The sequence below is a fragment of the Stomoxys calcitrans genome, chromosome 4 (genome assembly GCF_963082655.1).
Source record: "Stomoxys calcitrans chromosome 4, idStoCalc2.1, whole genome shotgun sequence".
Lineage (NCBI taxonomy): Eukaryota > Metazoa > Arthropoda > Insecta > Diptera > Muscidae > Stomoxys > Stomoxys calcitrans.
The window spans coordinates 132,059,243-132,084,408 of record NC_081555.1 but is presented as its reverse complement, the minus strand read 5'-3'; the positions used below and the strand labels follow the sequence as shown (position 1 = coordinate 132,084,408).

The 25,166-nt window shown below is 38.7% G+C and overlaps 1 protein-coding gene across 1 annotated transcript in view; it reads right to left on the bottom strand.

Annotated features, from left to right (window-relative positions):
* LOC106082636 (probable cytochrome P450 313a4) overlaps positions 1–24,711 on the bottom strand; it is a 31,778-nt gene extending 7,067 nt beyond the window's left edge. The window contains exons 1-4 of the mRNA XM_059367271.1: positions 24,547–24,711; positions 10,604–10,804; positions 10,353–10,541; positions 4,149–4,218 (exon numbers count right to left, since the gene is read on the bottom strand). Coding sequence (XP_059223254.1) covers positions 4,149–4,218; positions 10,353–10,541; positions 10,604–10,804; positions 24,547–24,700 — 614 coding nt within the window. The 5' untranslated portion in view covers positions 24,701–24,711. The remainder of the gene's footprint in view (positions 1–4,148; positions 4,219–10,352; positions 10,542–10,603; positions 10,805–24,546) is intronic.
* Between the last annotated feature and the right edge of the window lie 455 nt (positions 24,712–25,166).

The following is a 25,166-nucleotide window of genomic DNA, read 5'->3' as shown; positions in this document are numbered from 1 at the left end:
CTGAAATTTATAAACAGCTAGTTGCACTAGGCCTTCCGATGGTAGAACCGAATTTGATTTAGATCGTCTCATTTTTAGATGTAGATAGACCAATCTGCCTATTTAGGGTCTAAAGCCCATAAAGCGCGCAATTATTGCCACCCGATTTCGCTGAAATTTGTTACAGTGCGTTGTGCTGGACCCCTCGGTATTCGCGTTAAGTTCGGCCAAGCCGAATTTTATATACGTTCCACCATGGATCGCATATGAAATGTTCTTTATATGACTTTTTCAAATATATAAAAGCTATATAGAGTTATAGACCAACGTGGACCGTACATGTCTTTGCTGTTAGAAGTCATAGAAAAATACCACCTTCAAAATTTCAGGCTAATCAAGTAATACTTGAGGACTCCACAGACTCAGGAAATCAAATTGGGAGTTCGGTTTATACGGCAGCTATATCAGGTTATGAACCGATTTAGACCATACTACACACAGTTAGCAAAAGTCAAAACAAAAAGCTACGTGCAAAATTTCAGCCAAATCTGGTAAGCACTGCGCCCTCTATAAACTCAAGTAAAATATGGAGATCGGTTAAAATGACAGTTATATCAGATTATGATTTAGGCCATACTTGGCACAGTGGTTGGAAGTCATACCAAAACATCACATGCGAAATTTCAATCTAATCGGATGGTAATTGCGCTTTCTAGAGGCTCAAGAAGTCAAATCTGAAGATCAGTTTATATGGCAGCTATAACAGGATATACACGGAATTGAACCATACTAAAAAGAGTTATTGAAAACCCTAAGAAAACGTTATGGTATGACTTCCAAGAATATTGCCAAGTATTGTTCAAATCGGTTCATAACCTGATAAGCTGGCACATAAACCGATTTCCTAATTAGACTTCTTAAGCTTCTACAGGGCGCTATTCTAATCTGATTGGGCTGAAAATTTTCACGTGTCATTTTAATATGACTTTTACTTGCTGTGCTTCTTGGTATGGTCTAAATTGGTTCATAACCGGATATAGCTACCACATAAAGAGATCTCACGATTTAACTTCCTAAGACACGAAATTGGTATGACATTTTGGACGCCCCATTCCAAAACCCAACCGAACGGACATGTTTGCCGGTTGGGACAATATGGGTATCAAAAGAAAGGCATTTAAGAGTAGAGCACGAACTGTCGGGGGGTCCCCTACCCCAAAAACACCGCCCAACAGGACACTTTGACCGCTTTGGGTATTATGGGTATCAAATGAAAGGTTAAATACAAATCTGACAAAAAAATATCGCTAGGTATTTCAAGGGCCTCCCAACCCCCAAAACCCCCCAGCCGGACATGTTTACTGATTGGGACAGTATGAGTGTCAAGTGAAAGATGTTAGAAAGTTGAGTACACATCTGTTATAAGAATTTGGTCCGAAGTGTCTGCCGGGCCTCCCCAACCCCAAAATCGGACATGAATGTCCAATGTCGCAAAATGGCTATAAAATGAAAGGTCTTTGGGAATTGACTACGAATCTGGTATACAGGTTTGAAACAGATTCTGGGACCTGCCCACCTACTAAATTCCCTTCAATAGGACGTATAGTTCTATCGAGATAATATGGCAATTTAAAGAAAGGTTTATGACAGCAGAGTTCGAATCTAATATTGATATAAGAACTCAAGTATCGGATAATGTCCTGTCATCCTGCCGTTCAGCAGGACGTGTAGATCCCGGCCATAAAGGACTCAAATAAATGGTCTTTTGGGTCCTAGCGTCGGGGGCACCGACCCTCTCCCTCCTCCCAATGAAAACAACAGCAAATTGTCATGTAGGTCGACCGAGAATATATTGTAGTCAAATGAAAAGATGTGTCAAAGGGCAATCCCCCTTCCACTATCCTTCCCAAAAAAAAAAGGAAATTTAAATAATATATGAAGGCCGATCAAGATAGGAGACGACAGCAATAAAAGGTCTTTGGTTGTAGAGTACACTTTTTATCCTCAAATTGGGAAAGGACCTGTGGATCTTTAAAAATGTAGTATCCCAAGTGGTAGCTTTGAAATATGATTTTGAATGTAGATAAGCAATACAAAAAAAAATAATTGGTGTGGATCTGAACGAGACGCGTAGCCCCGAATATCTTGATCACCACCTTCAAAATGCTTGACATTATGGGGCTTAAAATGCTTGACATTATGGGGCTGAAAATGCTTCACATTATGGAGCTCAAACAAAATCTTGCTCTAGCACTATGCTGATATTTTTCAGGGTCCGCCCCCTAAACTCACTTCAAACCAACCGTGGTTGCGTACTATGGCAATAAGGGGTTCAAATAACAGGTATTTGATAGAAAGCGAATTTGATATCCAATTTTGAGGCCAAGTGTTTGGGAGTCGTCTTACTCAATAAACCCGCCCCCCCACTAAACCAATGGCAATTGGGGCTCAATAAAAGGAATTTGAGAGTAGAGCGCGAAGCTGATTTTTTTTCAGGGTTAAGTGCGTGGGTGGCCGCACCACCCTGCATACCCTTCAAACTAGACATATTGGCAAAACGGGGCTCAAATCTGATATCTGTTTTATGGCCAAATTTTTCAGGGACACCTCACCTCATAAACTCTCCTTAAACCACACATATATATGTAGCTCAAATGTGGCTTTTGGGAGTAGAGTATGAATCTGACATCCACTTTCGGGTTAAAGGGTTTGGCTACTCCACTCCACCACAAACCAAGATAATGAAGTAGATCTAACATCCAAACTTTAATGGGCGGGACCTCCCTTTACCCTATTTTCAAAAACGCCAGATCTCGGAATGGATGGGGCGATTTATGCGAAATTATGTTTCTTTATAATAACTCAAAAACAGAAATTTGGTATCCTTATTTAGGGTGGGATATCTAGGGGGGCCGCTCCACCTCCAAAGCCCGCCAAATGGAAATATAAACCAATAATGACAATATGCGGTTCAAATTAAAGGTATTTGAGACTAGAGCACGAATCTGACCCCCAAAAATACCCCCCTAACGGTTTTTTACCAACCATAGCAACATCAGGCTTAAATGGAAGGTATTTATGAGTAGGGCACCAATATGATATCCACATTGAGGCGAAATATCTGAAAGGCCGTACCAGCACCCCCATACAGGACTTATTTTCTGTCCGTGCCAGTGTAGGGCTCAGATAAAAAAGAGAGTGAAAGAAGGCGTAGCGGAGCGGGCCCTATACAGCTAGTCTCCCATATAAGCCAATTAAGCCTTTTGATTTTATAAGCCTCTAGAGAGCGTAATTTTTATCCCATTTGGCTGAGATTTCGCATGTAGTTTTGTGTTATAAAACCGTTCTCCCAATTTGGAGGAGGAGGTCGCCGTCGCGCAGAGGTTAGCATGTCCGTCAATGACGCTGAACGCCTGGGTTCAAAACCTGGCGAGACCATCAGAAAAAATTTTCCCCTCCTAATGCTGGCAACATTTGTGAGGTACCATGCCATGTCAAACTTCTCTCCAAAGAGGTGTCGCACTGAGGCACGCCGTTCGGACTCGGCTATAAAAGGAGGTCCTTATCATTGAGCTTAAAAGTGAATCGGACCGCACTCATTGATATGTGAGAAGTTTGCCCCTGTTCCTTAGTGTAATGTTCATGGGCAAAATTTGCATTTGTTCTCCCGTTTTGACTCCTTGAGCCCCTAGAGGGCGCAATTACTGACGATTTGGTTCACATTAAGCAATTAGCCTTTTGTTATAACTTGCAACAACAGTATGGTATGGTCCATAATGTGATAAAGCTTCCATATTGAGTCCCTAAAGGGCTTAAAAATTATCCGTTTTGGCGTGTCAAGTATGGTCCAAATCAGTCTATAACCTGATAAACCGGTCACACGATTTGACTTCTAGAGCCTCTAGAGGGCTCAATCAGCACCAAATTTGGCTGAAAATAAGTTTTGTATGAATTTTAAGAACCATGACAAGTATGGTCCCTATCAGTATACGGCTTGATGTAGCTTCTATAAGTTTGAAAAAGTCATTCCATGAACTTTCCACATACGATCCATAGTGGAGGCTATACAAGATTCGGCTCAGTCGAACTTAACATAAGCTTTTACTAATTGTTTTTGTTTTTTTTTTTTTTTTGCTGGCAAACGGCATCACTGGTCGATAATGTCTCACCTTACAACGGACTCTGCGAAGCTTGCGATATCGACTTTGCTTTTAACGACATCTCTTCCCAATACAGTTGCTAGGAAAATTAATAAGAAAAAAAAACATACATTTAGTTTGGCCAAGTTATACTTTGGCACACCCTCCACCATAGTTCTTGCATCGTTTTATGTTTTTAAAGATACTTAAAATCAGGCTTCACACATGTTACAATGAACATGTAAACACGTGGCAAATTCGACCGGGCCGAATCTTGGGAACCCACCACCATAGATTCAACTAAAAATTTACACGAATGAACTAAATTGAAGGCCATATGGATATTTAACCAAATTTTACCAAATCAGGCTAAAATTTAAGCTTCTTGGGGCCGTAGAAGACTAATTGGGAGGTCAGTTTATATGGGAGCTAAATCCGTGGAACACAATATTTACCACACATATTGGAAGTCAAAATATAACAATATATGCAAAATTGCATTCAAATCGAAACAAAAATAACGCTTCAGTGTACGTGTTCGTCCTTTTTTCGTTATGGGAGAGGCATAGCCCTGAGTGCCTCCTCCTCATGCTTCTGGTCCATGCCGGGATTGAAAAGAACCCCGGACCCTGGTTCTGCTCGGTTTGCCAGAACCGCTTCCATCATGGAGTGGGTACAATTCCGATCTTGCTCTGGCTTTACATCACTACGGGAGCATAGTCACACTGAAGGTGCTGTGCAAACATAGACAGCAGTGGGTCACAAGCGTTATCGTCGTCTCCTTCTGCTTCCTCGTCTTCGGACTATGTGACCCCCCAAACATCTCCCGTGGGGCAATATAAGCAACAACAGCATCCCAGCCCTAATATTGCCAGGCCAGTGCCTGGTTGCAATTGAATTGCAACGGTCTCCGAGGCAAGATCGATGAGATTGTGGATTTTATGAGTCGGAAGAATATATTGGTCACAGCGATCCAGGAGACAATGCTGACCAACACCTGCTGCTTGCACAGTTGTCACAAATACAATGTGCTACGTAAGGATCGCTTAAGGAATGGAGGTGGGGGATTGGCTTTCGTGATACACAATTCCGTGTAGCATATACTCATCTCACCTGTGCCTGGCGCTAGTAACACCTACATGGAGTGCATGGGGATAGCAGTCAGGTCCAGTACTGCCGAGCTAGAGCTACATATCGTGTACATACCGCCGATTGGTGGCTGTGTCCCAATTAACGGCCAGGCTTACAAGCCCGACATTAGTGGGTTACAATCTGGCTTTAATGCGCATCACGTTTCATGGCATTCTCTCCTAGGTAACGACCAGCGTGGTATAGCTTTGGCAGAGCAGGTTGAAGGCTCCACGTTTTGCACGGTGAATAAGAATGTCCCCCACTAGAATAAGCAGGAGGCGTAGCAGCTCTCCAGACTTTTTCATTCTATCACCTGAGTGACGCAAACTACCAAGCCGTCATTACTTTGGGATCAGACCACCTGACTTCATAACATCTGAGCGCCGAATGTTTATCAATCAAAAGAAGACCGATTGGGTCGGCTTCAGTGAACTGACACCCCCCTCGAATGTACTCGTTGCCTAGATGAGACATCATTAATGCAGCAGCCGCTCGCTTATACCTGCCGGTCGAATACCCCATGTGCGGCCCAATTTCCCGGAACAGGCAGTGGTACTCGCAGACTAGCATGATGGGATTTGTTGTACGGACCCCACTAACTTCAGAATAAGCGAGCTGAATCTGAAAATTAAAAGGGTGGTCAACGAATATAAACGGAATTTGTGGCTCGAACACTTGGTGTGCGACCCCGGTAGACTGGAACTGAACTTCAGTGAACTGAACTGACTTCAGTGAACTGACACCCCCCTCGGATGTACTCGTTGCCGAGATGAGACATCATTAATGCAGCAGCCGCTCGCTTATACCTGCCGGTCGAATACCCCATGTGCGGCCCAATTTCCCGGAACAGGCAGTGGTACTCGCAGACTAGCATGATGGAATTCGTTGTACAGACCCCACTATCCCCAGAATAAGCGAGCTGAATCTGGAAATTAAAAGGGAGGTCAAAGAATATAAACGGAAGTTGTGGCTCGAACACTTGGTGTTCAACCCCGGTAGACGTAATGACAGGACCTCCGTCACTTTTGGCGACGTAACCGACAATGATCCGAAGAGATGCGCCAGGTTGTTCAACCGATGGAATATATCCGGCCGATGGAGGCAGACTATCTGGCGCCCCACATGGCCACTTTTTTTCACAGAGTGCCTAGCACTTGCATGTACACCGAAAGCCTGGCAAGGGGCATTGGTGGTATTTATACCCAAGCCCGGCAAGGCAAGTTATGCGACACCAAAGGCCTACAGACCTATAAGCCTTATGGCCATTCTACTCGAAAACCATGGAACGTATCGTGGATACCATGATAAAGAGTAGGACATCCAGCGAACTGCTCAAATACAAACAGCATGCTCATGTCAAGGTAAGGTCGGTGGAGACTGCCCTGCACGAGGTTGTGCATAAAATAGAAGAATCCTTCGATGCCAACATGTACACATTGCCGGTATGCATTGACATCAAGGGGGCTTTTAACAATGTGAAGACCGACACATTGATCCAATCCTTAGACCAGCACCAGATGGACCGGTTTCTAGGAGACTGGATAAATCATATGCTAAGGAAAAGGCTGATAAATGTGGGTCCCATGACATAAAATATAAGGGAGAAAGTGGCACGGCATGGACGACATTTTGTAGCCACTCCTATGGGTGACCATCATAACTAAACTATTACGGAACCTTACTGAAGAGGTATGTCATAATACTTCCAAGGGTTAAGGATTCTAACCAGCTATGCAGAAGGGCCGAAGAGTCTTGGAGGAGTATACGACTGGGCTAGAAATAGGGGTCTCAATAATATCCCAGAGAAGACTGAAATCTACCTGTTCACGAGGAAGACGAAGGTGGACCAGTTTGGCGTACCGCGTTTCCCTAATAGAACGATTTGGATATCTGACTAAGTCAAATACTTAGGAGGAGTGCCCAAGGGGGTCTGAATCCGAGGATAGTGCACTGGCTCTACAAGAGCGTGATAAGACCAATACTTACTTACGCGCAGTAGTTTGGTGTACAGCGATGGCAAGAAAGTGCAACGTAAGGATAATACAACAGGTTCAGAGAATATGTTGTCTTGACATAGGCGGAACGGTGAGAACCACGCCCACTAGACATCCAACCCATAGACATACAGATTAAGTGTGTGCCAGCCACTACTGTTATGAGACTTAAGGCGATGGGAGAATGCATAGAGGAAGGGAGCGCGTCATACCATTGCGGTATAATCGCTTCGACTATAGGAAACCTGGATGGAATAGAAGAGGTTTCTGATCTGTTACCTTAGACGACACTTGGCGAGTGCGAGGCGTTACTGCCAGCGGCACTGTCTTGGATTGACGGAACATTGGTATTGCCATCTGGAAGATCATGCTACACAGATACATCAACGTTAGAGTACAGGGTGGGCCTGGGGGGTTTACATTGAGAACCCTGGGACTGAGATCTGTTTTAGAGCGCCTGACCATAATACGCTCCTGACAGCGGAGAGATCACGGAATGCGTGAGGTGGTGTGGTGTTAACGCGAGGACGTCGAGTGAAAACATGTTTCCGGACTGTTAACTGGCCAACCAGGATGGTAAGATCACAAACAGCCTTGGAGTGTAAGAAGGAGATAGACGGCCACTTTGTGGATGGTACGATCCACATTGTTTGGAGCGGAGTAAGGGGGAAGAGAAAAACAAACGATTTGGCAGTGAAGGCCAGAGGACTGCCGTCAAAAAACTTGGTTAACTCGATGCCTTTTGGGTCGACGCAGTCCATGTTAAGGGCGTGGGCATTTAAGATCGAAACGGGAAAATCCTATGGGAAAATCCAGATTGTGAGTAGACGAGGCTATTGCTGAAAGAATGCAAGCAGGACGTCACTATAGCCTTGGGTATCATAACATAACACGCAGGACTATGAGCTCACTTATGCAAAATCCGTGCGGCAAGTAATAGCAGGTGTAGAGCATATGGGAATGATGATGAGATGTTGGAGCATTTCCTATGTCATTGTCCGGCTTTCGCGGCTAACAGACATCGGTGAGGACACAATATCAGACATGAACTTCGGTGAGGACACAATATCAGACATGAACAATCAGGAATTTTGTAAGTAGCATGGAATTGGTGAGTTAGATTTTCTTTTTCAAGATTACTTTTTAGTCTTTAGAGGGCACAATAAGAAAAATTTGAGAAAAAAATTTTGTTGTTGTTTAAAAATGGTCACTCAAAGGGGGACTTTCTATCTATGTCGGTAGCAAAGGACAATCTGATTTCTTATTTAGTGCTCGTAGAATTTTGTAACCTTTTCAACGGTGTCATATATGTTTCAATCGATTCTCCAATAGTCGCACAATTTCAAAAATACCGACGATACCTGCACCAAGAACTTTTAAAAATCTTTTGTTGTAAGTCCAATAATTCATAAGACGTTAAGGATGTTGCAGACTTTTCAGCTTGCTTTTTGTAGGCTTTTACGGGCTCTATAGTTTAAACAAGTAAAAGCATGCTAAGTTCGGCCGGGCCTTATCTTATAAACCCTCCACCAAGGTTCGCATCTGTCGAGTTTCTTGCGCAGCATCTCTTTTTAGGCAAACAAAAAATTATGAATAAGGACGGAGGAGAAGCTATATCAAGTTATATGTCCGATTCAGGGATCAGGAAACAAAATCGGGAGATCGGTTTATATGGGAGCTGTATCAAGCTAAAGATCGATTCAGACCACATTGCACACGTATGTTGAAGGCCATGGGAGAAGTCGATGTACAAAATTTCTGCCAAATCGGATGAGAATTGCACTCTCTAGAGGCTCAAGAAGTCAAGATCCTAGATCAGTTTATATGGCAGCTATATCAGGTTATTAACGGATTTGCGACATACAGTTTTCGGAAGTCATATCAAAACACCTCATGCAAAATTTTAGCCAAATCGGACGAGAATTGCGCCTTCTAAAAGCTCAAGAAGTCAAGACCCAAGACCGGTTTATATGGCACCTATATTGGGTTATGAACCGATTTGGACCATACTTCGCACAAATGTTGGAAGTGATACCAACACACCACGTGCAAAATTACAGCTAAAACGGATAAGACTTGCGCCTTCTAAAAGCTCAAGAAGTCAAGATCCAAGATCGGTTTATATAGGGCAGCTATATCAGATTATGAACCGATTTGAACCATACTTAGCACAGTTGTTGGAAGTGATATCAAAACACTATGTGCAAAATTTCAAATCGAATGAGAATTGCGCCCTTTGGAGGCTCAAAAAGTCAAGACCTGCCATTGGTTTATATGGCAGCTATATCAAAACAAGGACCTTTGGCCCATTTACAATGCCAACTGTCCTACACTAATAAGAAGGAGTTTTTGTGCAAAATTTCAAGCGGCTAGCCTTACTCTTTCAAAAGTTAGCGTGGTTTCGACAGACAGACGGACGGACGGACAGATGGATGGGCGGACAGACATAACTAGTTCGACTTAAAATGTCACGACGATCAAGAATATATATACTTTATGGGGTCTAAGACGCAAATTTCGAGGAGTTACCAAGATAATGACGAAACTAGTATACTCCCATCCTATGGTGGAGGGTATAAAAATTAATTAAGCCGATCGGCGCAAAAAAGCTTAAAGTGACCATTTTTCAAGCTTCATGGTAATTGCGGATTTTTTAAAAGAAAGTAAATGCATTTTTAATAAAACTTAGAATGAACTTTAATCAAATATACTTTTTTTACACTTTTTTTCTAAAGCAAGCTAAAAGTAACAGCTGATAACTGGCAGAAGAAAGAATGCAATTACAGAGTCACAAGCTGTGAAAAAATTTGTCAACGCCGACTATATGAAAAATCCGCAATTACTTTTTGGGCAACCCAATATATGCGTTCAAAAGTTCCAGAATTATTTCCAAGATTTTTTGATTTGGCAACACTGTCCAGTGGCTGATGTGTTGTGACTTCAAGCTTTCCTTTGCCATTGCCATTTTAGATTATCTCCAAAAAATTAAAAAGGAAATTAATTTTTTGTTTGGAAAAAAACTTGAGTTACTCACTCTCTCTCTCTCTTTCCCATGGTGGTGGGTTAATATTAAATGACATTTTTATATATTCAATTTAAAACTATTTACCAGCTGCAAAGGACATTGTTTGTTCTCGTAAATAACGAATCAATGGACTCTTTTTACCAGACTCAATGTCACCGTCGATGTTTTGGAACAATGCTATAACACTGCTATTGAATCTCGGTATGAACGTCTTCAATTTGACAATTTTGAATGCCCCATCTAGTATTTTGCGATCATGAATCCAATCGTCGCCTAGAAAATTTAGGTTAGCATAAGTAAATCTTGTTCGATCTCTAACGTTTTCTTTAACACACCATCCAATGTGATTAAACCTCTGCCAATGACATGCCTTAAGCCGTCATACACCAGGTCGGGCTTGCAAATACAATTTTTTGATGTCAAGATATCCTTAATGGTAATGGGATCACTGGTAACTAAGAACAGGAATGGTCCAGAATAAACCATTAAGTTTTTACCATAGTCCTGAGCATATTGCGTAAATTTTTTTATAATGGCTGAAATAGAATTAGAAAACAAAAAATATAAAAAATATATAAATATATTGGGTTGCCCAAAAAGTAATTGCGGATTTTTTAAAAGAAAGTTAATGCATTTTTAATAAAACTTTGAATGAACTTTAATCAAATATACTTTTTTACACTTTTTTTCTAAAGAAAGCTAAAAGTAACAGCTGATAACTGACAGAAGAAAGAATGCAATTACAGAGTCACAAGCTGTGAAAAAATTTGTCAACGCCAACTGTATGAAAAATCCGCAATTACTTCTTGGGCAACCCAATATAAAGTTATTTTTGTAGGGTACGCATCTGATATAAAAAGTTGATCTCGGAAGTGTTGAGAACGCGCCTACCCTAGAAAAAAATAAGTAAAAGCGTGCTAAGTTCAGCCGGGGCGAATCTTATATACCCTCCACCACGGATCGCATTTGTCGAGTTTTTTACACGGTATCTCTTTTTAGGCAAACAAGGCATAAAAAATTAAAAAAAATAATTGCTATGCTATTGAAGCTATATCAAGTTATGAATTGAATGTTGAAGACCATAGTAAAAGTCATTGTGTAAAATGTCAGCCAATTCGAATAAAAATTGCGCCCTTTAGGGGCTCAAGAAGTAAAATAGGGAGATTGGTTTATAAGGATACTGTTTCAGCCTATTAACCGATTCAGACTATATTAGACATGTATGTTGAAGGTTATGGGAAAAACCGTTGTACAAAATTTCAGCCAAATCGATTGATAATTGCGCTCTCTAGAGGCTCAAGAAGCCAAGATCCCATATCAGTTTGTATGGCAGATATATCAGGTTATGGACCGATTTGAACTATTCTTAGCACAGTTGTTGAAAGTTATAACAAAACACCTCATGCAAAATTTCAACTAAATCGGATAATAATTGCGCCCTCTAGTGGCTCAAGAAGTCATGACCCCAGATCGGTTTATATGGCAGCTATATCAGGTTATGGACCGATTTGAACCATTCTTAACACAATTTTTGAAAGTCATAATAAAGCACGTCATGCAATATTTCAGCCAAATCGGAAAGAAATTGCGCCCTCTAGAGGCTCAAGAAGTCAAGACCCCAGATCGGTTTCTATGGCAGCTATTTCAGGTTAAGGACTGATTTGAACTATTCTTAACACAGTTGTTGGAAGTCATAACAAAACACATCGTGCAAAATTTCAGCCAAATCGGATAGGAATTGCGCACTCTATACGCTCAAGAAGTCAAGACCCTAGATAGGTTTATATGACAGCTATATCAGGTTATGAACCGATGTCAACTATACTCAGCACAGTTGTTAGAAGTCATAATAAAACATCTCATGCAAAATTTCAGCCATATCGGATAAGACTTGTGCACTCTAGCGGCCCAGGAAATCAAGATCCCAGATCGGTTTATATGGCAGCTACATCAAAACGCGGACCGATTTAGTCCGTTTACAATCCCAACCCACCTTCACTAATAAGAAGTATTTGTGCAAAATTTCAAGTGGCTAGTTTTACTCCTTCGAAAGTTAACGTGCTTTCGACAGACAGACGGACGGACGGGCATAGCTACAATATATCGACTTAAAATGTCATGTCCATCAAGAATATATTGGGTTGGCCAAAAAGTAATTGCGGATTTTTCATATAGTCGGCGTTGACAAATTTGTTCACAGCTTGTGACTCTGTAATTACATTCTTTCTTCTGTCAGTTATCAGCTGTTACTTTTAGCTTGCTTTAGAAAAAAAGTATATTTGATTAAAGTTCATTCTAAGTTTTATTGAAAATGCATTTACTTTCTTTTAAAAATCCGCAATTACTTTTTGGGCACCCCAAAATACATGACCATTTGAGGTGTAAAGTAAGAATCTGCTTGGGACTTTTGCAGTTGGACGTAACGGGCTCTCATTATCTTGTTTCATGTTTCAATGTCTGTTCGTACTATACTCCTAAGACCCTTTTTTGATACCCAGGTAGGCATAAGATGGCTATCCCTTTGTTAAGGTTGGGCGCCCTTTGAGATACTTGGCACAAAATTTGGACATCAAATTCATACTCTACTCTTAACTATCATTAGTTTGAATTCATAAGGTCATAATTTGGTTACATGTCCGTTAAGGCATTATTGGTTTAAGGTCCTCTGAAATCCTATTGAATCGCTAGCATAGACGGTCATGCTAACCTCTGCTTTACTGTCGTCTCCAGGCTATATGACAGCATTATTCAAATACGATCAAATCTGAACCACAACTGTCCGGAATGTATAGGGTCTACCAAATCATACTCCTTCGAATTTCGTCGCCTTATACCTTATATCAGGAGATCGGTCTATATGGCAGTTACATCCAAAAATGATCCGATCTGGACAACATTCAACAAAAACGTGTTTAGGTCCAACAAAATTCACTACGTCAAATTTCATCGAAATCGAATAAAATATACTCCCTTAACAGGCTCCATATCCTGTATCGGGATAGGTCTATATGGCAGTTATATCAAAATATGGTCCGAACTGGGCAATATTCAACAATATGTAGAGGTCTACCAAATTTCATCGAAATCGGATGAAAACTGTTCCTCTTATGGGCTTAATACTCTATATCGGGAGATCCGGCTATATGGCAGATATATCTTAATATGGTTCGATCTGGATCATATTTGACAGAAATGGGTAGGGGCCTTCCAGCACTCACTGCGCCAAATTCCATCGATATGCAACAATAAATGGATATTTAATGACCTTAATTCCATATATTGAGAGATCGGGGGGTTGGTCTTTATGGCAGCTATATCCAAATAAGGTGCGATGTAGACCACATCTCAGAGGAGTAGGTAGGGACCTAACAGAACTGTGACAAATTTCATCGAAATCGTATGAAAAATGAGCAATGTATTGCCTTAAGACTATAAGTCGGGAGAGCGGTCTATATAGCGGCCGATTTTATCAGTTCGGAAGATAAGATTTATGTACGAAATCATCAAATTTGTTTTGCAAAATCTTACATATAAAAATCAATTAGTGTTTGTTTGTCTGTTTGTTTGTATGTTTGTGTGTTCCTTATAGACTCAGAAAGGGCTGAACCGATTTTCTTGAAATTTTCACAGATGGTACGTTTTAACCCCGTGGTGAAAATAGGGTACAACATTTTTTGATATTTAAAGCGGGGGCGGACCCTTCCCCTTATCCTAATTTTCAGAAACGCCAGATCTCGGAGATGGGTGGTGCGATTTAAGCGAAATTTTGTGTGTTCTCATATAGTACCCTAAAACTAAAAATTTGGTATCCAAATTTCGGATGGGGTACCTAGGGGGACTGCCCCACCTAAAACCTACCAAACATATATTTACACCAATCACGACAATATGGGACTCTAATGAAAGGTATTTAGGATAAGAAAACGTATCTAATATCTAATAATTTTGCGGACCAAACGCTGGGGGGTCCACCCCAACCCCCAAAACACCCCTAAATCGGACATATTTACCGACCATGGCAATATGGGACTCAAATGGAAGGTATTTGCGAGTAGAATACGAATCTGATATCCATATGTGGGACCACGTTTCTGGGGGTCCACCCTTTTCCCAAAACACCCCCCAACCAGGACTTATTTACTGACCATGGAAATATGGACCTTAAATAAAAGGTCTTTGAATGCAGAATAAGAATCTGATATCCAAATACGGGACGAAGTGTTTGGGGGGCCGCCTCTCCCCAAAAACATCCCCCAAAGGGGACAAATTTACGACCATAGCAATTTGGGGCTCAAGTGAAAGGTCTTTGGGAGTAGAGCACGAATTTGATATCAATATTTAGGAAAAGTGTCTATTGGGCCAACCCGCCCCACAACACCACCCAAATAGTAAGTATTTTCTGACTATTGCAATATGAGGCTCAAATAAGAGGGTTTTTAAAGTGGAACACGAATCCGATATATATTTTTAAGGCCAACTCACTGAGTGGCCGCCCAACCCCAAAACACCCCCAAGCCGGTCATGTTTGACGACTATGGAAATATGGGGCTCAACATGAAGGTATGTGGGAGTAGACCACGTATCTGATATCAACATTATGGACCGACTGTCTAGGGGACGTCGCATCAACATAACAACCCCCAAATAGGACGTATTTGCTCACCAAGACAATTTGGATCTTAAAGAGAGTGGGACTAAATATTCATAGTTTTTAGGGCCAATACCCCAAACCGGACATATTTGCTGACTTTTACAATAAGGAGTTTAAATGAGATTAGAAAACGAATTTGATATCCAATTTTGAGGACAATGACAGTATGGGGTTCAAATAAATGATACAAAGATATATGAGAATAGAGCACGTTGCTGATATATTTTCAGGGCTTAAAATTTGGGGGACCACCCCACTCCCCAGAACACCCCTAAATCGGGCATATTTACCGACCATGACATTGTGGGTCTTAAATGAAAGGTATTGGGGTGTAGAGCAAGAATTGTTACCCATTTTCGGGACCAATTTTCTGGGGGTCTACTCCTTTCCCAAAATACCCCACAAACGGCAATTTTTTAGTGACCATCGCAATACGGGACTCAAATAAAGGTATTTGGGAGTAGAATACGAATTTGATATCCAATTGTAGGACCATGTATGTGGGGCATCACCCCTTTCCAAAAAACACCCCCAAAGGGAAATAATTGTAGACCATTCCAATATGAGGCTCAAATGAAAGGTATTTGAGATTAGAAAACGAATTTGATAACCTTTTTTGGTTATCCTCCTCTTAAGCCAATGGCAATATGGGGTTTAAATAAACGACATTTGAGAGAAAAGCACGATGCTGATATTTTTTCAGGGACAAGTGTCTGCGGGAACCGCCTCTCCCCCGAAAACACCACTAAATCAGACATCATGAGGATATCGATCTGAAATGAAGTATTTTAAGAATGGAGTACACTTTACATCCAAACTTAAATTCGTAGACCAATAAAGATCATATGGGATTCAGATAAAGGCATTTATATTATTAAACTGTTATTCAAGCGATATACTATTTTCGTAGCATGGTATTTCACCAAAAGATCTTTAATTGTCGAAAATAAATATTCCAAGGAAACTTTTGTTCTATATAAAATAAAAGAAGGCGCAGCGGAGCGGGCCCGTGTCAGCTAGTATTTTATATAGGGTAAATACCTTTTGGGTATAAATAGTATTTTCTTTTTATAGGGCAGCAGGAAAGAAAACAAGCTCCAGTTTTTTCAGTGATTCTCAGATGAGAAAAATGCATGTGTCCAGTTTGACTGATCGCAGTTAACAAAATTTTCTGATTTCGGTCCGAAAATCGAATGAATCCGATATCGGAACCGATGTCTTTCCGGCATCGTGACTAAAAATGAGAGAAGTGGTTGTCATGTTGTCGGATCGATACGGCTGAAGGAAATCCCATACAAAGGGTGATTTCTTAAGACCTATAGGAAAGTTTTTCAAACAAAAATACATTTAATATAGAAAAATGCATGAAATCTTTTTTTGAATCGATAGTACGGTCCATATAATTTAATGTTTGAAGATTATTTCATGTAAGTGTTGACCGTGACTGCGCCTCAAATGGTCCATCCGTTTAGTCGAATTTTGGCATACTCTTTCCAACATTTCGGCCGGTATCTCACGAACAAATGCTTCAATGTTGTCTTCCAATGCGTCAATCGAAGCGGGCTTGTCTGTTAAAACATGAGCTTTAACATAGCCCCACAAAGAATAGTCTAAAGGCGTCAAATCGCATGATATAGGCGGCCAATTAACCGGTCACAAAACGTGCATGAGCTGTTTAGACCAGTGTTGTCAAAAAGATAATAGCTAAAAAATCACCCTTTATTTATGAAGCTATAAAGACCGAATGAATACATGTAACGAAAAACGGGTGAATTTCTTTTTCTCTTTAAACAAACGGGTTTAATTATTTAAATGCATTTTTGGAGTTAAGTCACTCTTCAAGTAAATGAGCCAAATGATCTACATACGTTGATGATATTGTCCACTTACAATCTAAGTGATTAGGATTTTGTGGTTAGTTGTTGCTTTATCATGCGCGCCTGGTAGTTATGTGCACACTGGGTGTTTTATATGGGAGACAAAACCAAAATAGAAAACTACAATCATAACAAAAACAAAATTCATTGCCTTTGCAAGAACCGTTTGTTTTGCATTCTTTCAAAATTTGTTGCTAGAATCCTTGGTTAGGGCTAATTAAAGGCGAATGTTAAGGTATTTTTAGACTTTAAAGCTCATTCAAATTAAAAACAGATTTATTTTTTACCAAGTCTCTGGATGTTTACGGGCATCTGGTATAAAGGGTTTGCGAAGTGAATGCATGGGTGGGTGGTAATTGGGTGAAAAAGTTGATTGGCCTAATGCTTTGACTTTTACATACAGGTTTATTACAATAGCTATAATAATTATATGTAGTGTGAGTGACTCCTATAGTTTAAACATTCTTCATAGTGTGGCTTTTTGTCCATACAAGAATTGTAACAACAACTTAAGTAGAGTGTAAAAACAAATGACATTTGTAAGGGAAATGTATTTTGTTAGTGTCTCTATAATTATGTCAATGTTCAGTGGGCGAAATGTCGTTTGAGTTATTTGCAATGAGTGCATGAGGTTTGTTGCTGCCCATCATGTGCCTCTGGTAAAGGGTGATTTTTTTGAGGTTAGGATTTTCATGCATTAGTATTTGACAGATCACGTGGGATTTCAGACATGGTGTCAAAGAGAAAGATGCTCAGTATACTTTGACATTTCATCATGAATAGACTTACTAACGAGCAACGCTTGCAAATCATTTTCAGTGAATGGGCCCTAGAAAAGTTGGCAGAAAATCCGCTTTTTTATCGACAAATTTTGTTCAGCGATGAGGCTCATTTCTGGTTGAATGGCTACGTAAATAAGCAAAATTGCCGCATTTGGAGTGAAGAGCAACCAGAAGCCGTTCAAGAACTGCCCATGCATCCCGAAAAATGCACTGTTTGGTGTGGTTTGTACGCTGGTGCAATCATTGGACCGTATTTTTTCAAAGATGCTGTTGGACGCAACGTTACGGTGAATGAACACATTTCGAACCGAACACTGATTTTGGTAATAAAATTCAATGATTTGCAAGCGTTGCTAGTTAGTAAGTCTATTCATGATGAAATGTCAAAGCATACTGAGCATCTTTCTCTTTGACACCATGTCTGAAATCCCACGTGATCTGTCAAATACTAATGCATGAAAATCCTAACCTCAAAAAAATCACCCTTTAGTTACTTACATATGTTCACATGAGACAAACTGAATAAAAACTGAAGGAGACAAAAACAATTTGCTTCATCCATCACTGTTGCCACTAGAGAAAAACATTTTTCGAACAAAAAATGTCTTAAAACCAATCAAATTTTTGCGGACCATAATTTTAAATTTATTCAATATTAATGAAGCACCACATATAAATATATGTATATTTATGTCTACGGACATAAACCGAACCGATTTGTAAAAAGTTACTCATTTATATTGAACTTGCATCCCGGTGGTATGCTTCGCAACCCCCGTTTATTAGACTATGAAGTTTTGTTATAATTGCGGATACAATTTTTGAAAGCTGTCCCTTTCTGTTTAGAAAGTACCATGTAGTACCAAAAATAACAATACATCGGAAAAATCATTAAATTGCCCAATATATATTGTCAAGGTATAAATGAGTCCCAATTTTGAGCATTTCATCTCAATTCTAAAAGAAAGTACCATTTTTTTTGTTTTAGTACTTTAATGTACGATGTTGAAACAAAATATTTTTTTCGACCAAAATTTATAGTCAAGGTGTTGCCCTATCCCAATTGTGTGAGCTTAAGATCACTCTGTAAATAAAGTACCAATTTGAATGTTAAGTACCTAAATACACGAATTAAAAACAAATCTTCTAGCCGCCTAATATTTACTGTCAAGGTGTACTTGTGTCCTTATTTTGAGTCAAGGTGTAGTCGTATCCTAATTTTTAGTACTTCAGCACAATTCGTAAATAATGTACCATTTTGTAAGTTTTAGTACCTAAATGTACGATTTTGAATAATCTTCTGTTCACCCAAAATCAAGGTGTACCTGTATTCCAATTTTGAAAGCTTTACCTCACTTCGTTAAGAAGGCACCATTTGGAACGTTTGCGTACCTAAATGTACACATAACAAATATCTTCTAGTTGCCCAATATAATCTTTCAGGGTACCAATTAGTACGTTTTCTTCCACATGTTGTATTATTGTCAAGACTGCGCTAAAGTTTGTCCAATCGCTTAATTTTAGCAGTACCCGTTCGCTGTAGGCGAAGGTAATCTATGTCGTACTATTTTGTAATTTTTGGTACCAAAAATGTACTAATTTTGAATGGATTATATAGTTACCCATTATAAATTGCCTTCTTCTACCTACATGACAAATTTCAGATCTCTAGCCCCATCTGTAAAGAAAGTACCAAGTGGTTCCAAAATGTACGAGTTTTTAATAGCTTATTTAGTCACCCATCATGTTTATCCTAATTGTAGCTGTTAGCCAAATTTCAGACCTCTAGCTCCATCTGTAAAGAAAGTACGAAGCGGTACCAAATGGTGGTACTAAACGTACGTTTTATCCCGCCTTTACTTGCTTCTAGTTGTACCTGTATGCCAAATTTCAGACCTCTAGCTCCATCTCTAAAGAAAGTACCAAATGGTACCAATTGTGATTCTAAACGTACGTTTAATGCCACTACTATTTTTCATTTTTTGTTTTTCACCCTCATCATTTAGCACCAGATCTATTTTAAGTCAGGTTTCAAAATTCTACCTCCATACATCTGCACTGTACAAAGTTCGCCCTGTTCGTACCTTTTTGGTACTTTTTTTAGTACCTAAATGTTCAAATTTCTAAAAACTCTTATATTCACCCTATTAATGTTGTCACAGCGTACCTGAACTCAATTTAAAAATAAAGTACCAAATAGTACCAATTTTGTTACTAAATTTACTTTTTCTCTTACTTCCGGTACGATTTTTCAATTTTTGTTTTTACCAGGCTTTCTTTTTTTTCGGGGCACTCAATAATTTCAGCCCAAAAATAAAATTCAAGACGTTTCCGCTCGGGCTGGAGAAATATGTACCATTTCATACCTTTTGGTACTTTTTAGTACCTAAACATACGAATATCACATAATCAAGCCTTATCCCGTGCCTATGACCCAAGTATTCAGTAAAATTGGTGCTGATCATGGAAAAAAAAATATTGTGAGAAATTTTGCATATATCTGTTGATAAAGCCGTTTGCCATGGCAATTCATCTAAAGCGGAACCAAGTTCGCCTAAATTTTTGGGGGAAAATATGATTTCTATAAAAGAAAATGTATTTTGAAAAATTTGGTGTATATGCGTTTCTTGTTATTGTTCCACAAGTAGAATTCAAAAGTAACATCAAGAAGGATTGTCAGAATATCATAAAATCTACAAAAATAGAACTGGGCCTCCCATCAGTCCAAATCTTGAATCCACGAAATTTGACAGAATAGTCATAAACGGCAACACTGTATATCAAATCATAAAATCTACCAAAATAGAACTGGGCCTCCCATTACAAATCCTGAAATTTAAAAAACCATCCCACGAAATTTGGTAGAAAAAGTCAAAAACGGCAACACCGTATTTCAAATCTAGCAACAACTTAAAAAAGGCTGCACACCATTGAACATCCTATTGAGAGAGTGAATGAGTGTTGTATTTAGTTGCTGCCCACCTATGTGCTCCCAGTAGCTATTAGCTCACTAGATGTTTTATAAGGTGGTACGAGAACAACAAAATCTGAATAACATTTACGAAAACATAACAAAAACAAAATTACATGGATGTTGGTAAGTTCCGTTGCTTTTGCAATCCTTTTTAAATTGTTGGTAGAATCCAGCATATTAAGCTTTAACTTATTGAATATGAGTTCTACCAACAATTAAAAAGGGAATGCAAAAAGCAACGGATTTTTATACAAATGAACATTGTTGTTGTGTTTTATGTTTCGCCAAACTTTTCCAATTTTATTGTTGTTGTCTTCTTCCCATATAAAATGTAGTGTGAGTTAAAAACTACCAGGCGCACATAATCGAGCAGCAACCAACCTCATGCACTCATTTGCAATCATGTAATTGTATGGTGGCAATACCAACAATGCATGTTGGTTTACATTGCCTATAGAGAGTTCGAACACAAATTCGGCGGTAGTCGTTGGGCGATTGTCGGCTTAGCATATTCTTGATTTCCTTGTATTAGATATGGCTTGATTTTAGAGTAAAAATTAAATAAAAAAATTAAGTTTGAACCTTAATTCGATTTAATTTTTAATATATCGATATATAACAACATATATGTTTGTTATAATTTAAAATGTTCTAAAAGCTTATCAAGCGAAGAAAAGTTATAATTATTTAACAAATTTAGTTTGAAGTTTTTGCCATAAAAATTATTTATTTTACTATGTTTTTTTTTCATTTTATAGCTAGAATTTATGAAAATTGACTAAAATATTGTCTTTTTTTTATTATTTTTTCTAGTCTCTGTCCCAACCGCTTAGAATTGGATCATCGGAAACCCTACGCCAATATATTCTTGGAGCAGCTTGGCAATACTGCAAATCTGATCAATTTTTTTATTATTAACATTCTTTATTTTGTTTTTGCCTAATGCATTAAAGTAATTTCATAAACTTTTAATAAAAAAAACTCACCAATCAAATAAATGACTGACTGATCATTTGATTGTTGCTTCAATAAAACAAATCGACCGACTGACATTACGACTGATAAAATTTAAGATAAAATGGCTAGCCTTCTTAGTTTTATGGATGCCGGGTATTTTGTGAGGATGTGGTTGTGATAATTAAAAGAAAAAAAATTAAAGACAATCTGAGTCTGTCGTGCTCTCTGGCTGGCGGGTCTGCCTGTCCGACTAATTGATCAACCGATCAACCAACCACAATATGTGCTTTGTTTTGTGTGATATAAAAGGATTAAGTAATAGGGGCTCAGAAATTTTAACCAGCAACAAAGCAGTAGTATTTCTTTTCCTATATGGCCTTGCTAAGAATTCTGTTTGTCAGGTTGCTTCAAGCTGATTTGGTAACATTTTTGGAATATGAAAAAAGTTCAACAACAAAGAAAGGATTTAAAGGATTTCGATGATCATTACTCGGCAAACAGAGCGTTATCACAAGTAACTTCAAGGCACATATAGCAAAAGAAATTTGGCAACATAGCAAGGGCAATGATGCACTAGCTCTACCTGCTGTTTTCTATGATGCCCTGGTGTTTGGTGGGAGTTTTAGAGATTATTTAAAAAAATTTTGAAAAATTACCAGAACCATCGAAAAATCCTTAAAAATACCAGGCAATCAGAACAATATAGCAAGTAACCTAAAACAACAAATGGGAAATGAATTTTGGCAACATAGCAGGGTCAATGGAACACTAGCTCTACCTGCTATTTTTTATGAAGCCCTGGTGTTTAGTGGCGGTTTTAGACATTTTTAGAAGAATCAAAAAATTCTCAACCAACCACACCTCCCCCCCACCACTCTGTTAAACCAATCAAATTTAAACAAATTTCAAAAAATTCTTAAAAATACCAGGCGATCAGAACAAGATGGCAAGTAACCTCAAATAACATATGGGCAATGTATTTTGGCTACATTGCAAAACTAATAGAAAAGCTAGTTTCCAAGTTACTTACTGTTTATTTTTAAGGGCATGGCAATAGGTTTTACATTTTTAAAAATTAAAGCCAGTTTTGAGAGTTGGGGTCGAAAAAAAGTGGACATTTTCTAAAATCCTCAAAAACACCAGGCTATCTGAATAAATTAACAAATAACCTCATGCTACAGTACGGTAGGACAACATTGTTATATGAAGTAAAGCAATTTTCTATAGTTTCTGATTGCCTGGTATGTATGGGCGGTTTTTTAAGTTTTGCAATAATATCAAAAACAACAAAATGCCTCGCCTCACACAAAAGGGGCTTTTTATAAAATTTCACGAAAATACCGGGCAAACAGTATTCGGTAACAAGCAACTTCAAGGCCCTATATGCGGACCCTCTTTTTCCCTCTCATTATCTCTCTCTTTCGCTCTATCTCTCTTATTATATCTCTCGCTCTCTCTCTCTCCTTTATATCTCTCTTATTATCTTCCTCTCGTTATCTGTCTCTCATTATCTGTCTCTCATTATTTGTCTCTCACTATCTCTCTCTCACATTATAGTTCCAATTATCTCTTTTATCTCTGATTCATATAAGAGTAACAATGTCTTGTCGTTTATGATTGCCTGATTTTTGGCTTTTATTTCTTAGATTTTCAAATATGAAAAAATCAGGCAATTCGATGCTTGCTTCCAAATAAAATCATCAATGGGAAAAAAAATCAAAAAATTTTTTATTTTTTTATTTTTTGCTAATTTTATTTAAAAAATAATGGTGACTAAATATAATCGAAACATAATAATATTATTTATTATTATTTGACTACTTAAATTCGGGGGATTGCAGACTTTTCAATACCCTACACCCAAATAACAATTGAGAGCAATATCTAAATTTGAAACAATTTTGATGGACCTCGGCAGTTATATCAGGTTATGGACCGATTTCAACCATACTAAGCACAGTTGTTGGAAACCATAACGCAACACATCATGCAAAATTTCAGCCAAATCGGATAATAATTGCGCCCTCTAGAGGCTCCAGAAGTCAAGACCCCAGATCGATTTAGATGGCAGCTATATCAAAATATGGACTGATATGGCCGGCCCATTTACAATCCGAACCGACCTACACTAATAAGAAGTATTTGTGCGAAATTCCAAGCGCCTAGCTTTACTCCTTCTCTCGAAGGAGTAAAGCTTTCGCGTGCTTTCGACAGACAGACAGACATGGCTAGATCGACTTAAAATGTAATGTCATATCGGTGCGTGTTTTGATATAGCTGCCATATAGACCGATCTCTCGATTTAAGGCCCTGGGCCCACAAAAGGCGCATTTATTGTGCGTTTTCTCCTAAATTTGGGACAGTGAGTTGTCTTAAGCCTTTTGGCATCCCTCTTCAATTTGGCCTAGATCGGTCCAGATTTGGATATAGCTGCCCTATAGACCGACCTCTCGATTTAAAGTCCTGGCCCCCTAACATGCGCATTTCTAATTCGATTTCGCTGAAATTTGACACAATAACTTATATTATGCTTTTCGACATCCGTGTTGTTTGTAGTTCAGATCGGTCTATATTTGGATATAGCTACCAGAAAGACCAATATTTTGTTCTAAATACAATATTGAGCAATGACTTGTACTTATTAGACCACTCAATGTCCGTGCCGAATTTTGTGGGTCCAAATCGAACCCTATTCCTATATAGCTGCTATAGGGGCATAAATTATGCATTTTTCACCGAACTATGACCATAGGTGGTTTACATATATACCCGAGATGGTGGGTATCCAAAGTTCGGCCCGGCTGAACTTAACTCCTTTTTACTTGCTTTTTTTACACTTCTTTGAATAATTTAATCAAACCCCGTACAGCTTTGGCTATAGTTGCTTATTAATGCATCATACGATTTTTACTACAATTTTGCAAGGCTTGAACAAAAATTGCATTTGAACATATCTATCAGGAATATTGAATGCTCCAGGGCATTTGCATTTGAACATTTTTTCAAAAAAAAAAGAACAAAAACAAAAATTACGTACTCTTTGCTTTAAATAAAGAGCCAAATCCGAACAGCATTTGCCATTTGCTAAACGAAAAATATTTCACTAGCCGTATCGAATTTCTATCATCCCAACGTTTTTTAACCCACACCAGGGCTAATCCGAGCAACAGGCAAATTAACGATAAAAACATTTTAATTTTCACAGAAACTTGCAACAAAAGAAAAGCAAAATATCACTAACAATGACAATAGCGACAACGCTATATTTATGCCTTCACACTAGATATGGGTCATTCTATAAAAATAATTATAAAACTTTACAAAAGATTTTTTTAAATTTTTTAAAAATTATTTTTTTATAAAATAATAAAATTTCCCTAATTTTTCAAGTCCTATTTCGCCCCTTGTGGTGCTTAAGTAACTTTGATTGCAGACTGCCGCTATTACCCAATACCCAGTTTCTCATCTAACACCCAGTTTCTGTTGCGCCACTTAAAAAAGAGCTTTCAAATATTTTTTTTTTTAACTATCACTGCTTTGCCATTCTGGAAGTGCTCATATACTTTATGAATTGCTACAAAGTTTTAACTTTACTATTGATTTAAGCAGAATATTATCGAATATTTAAAACATTTGATTTTCGAATAATTATCTATG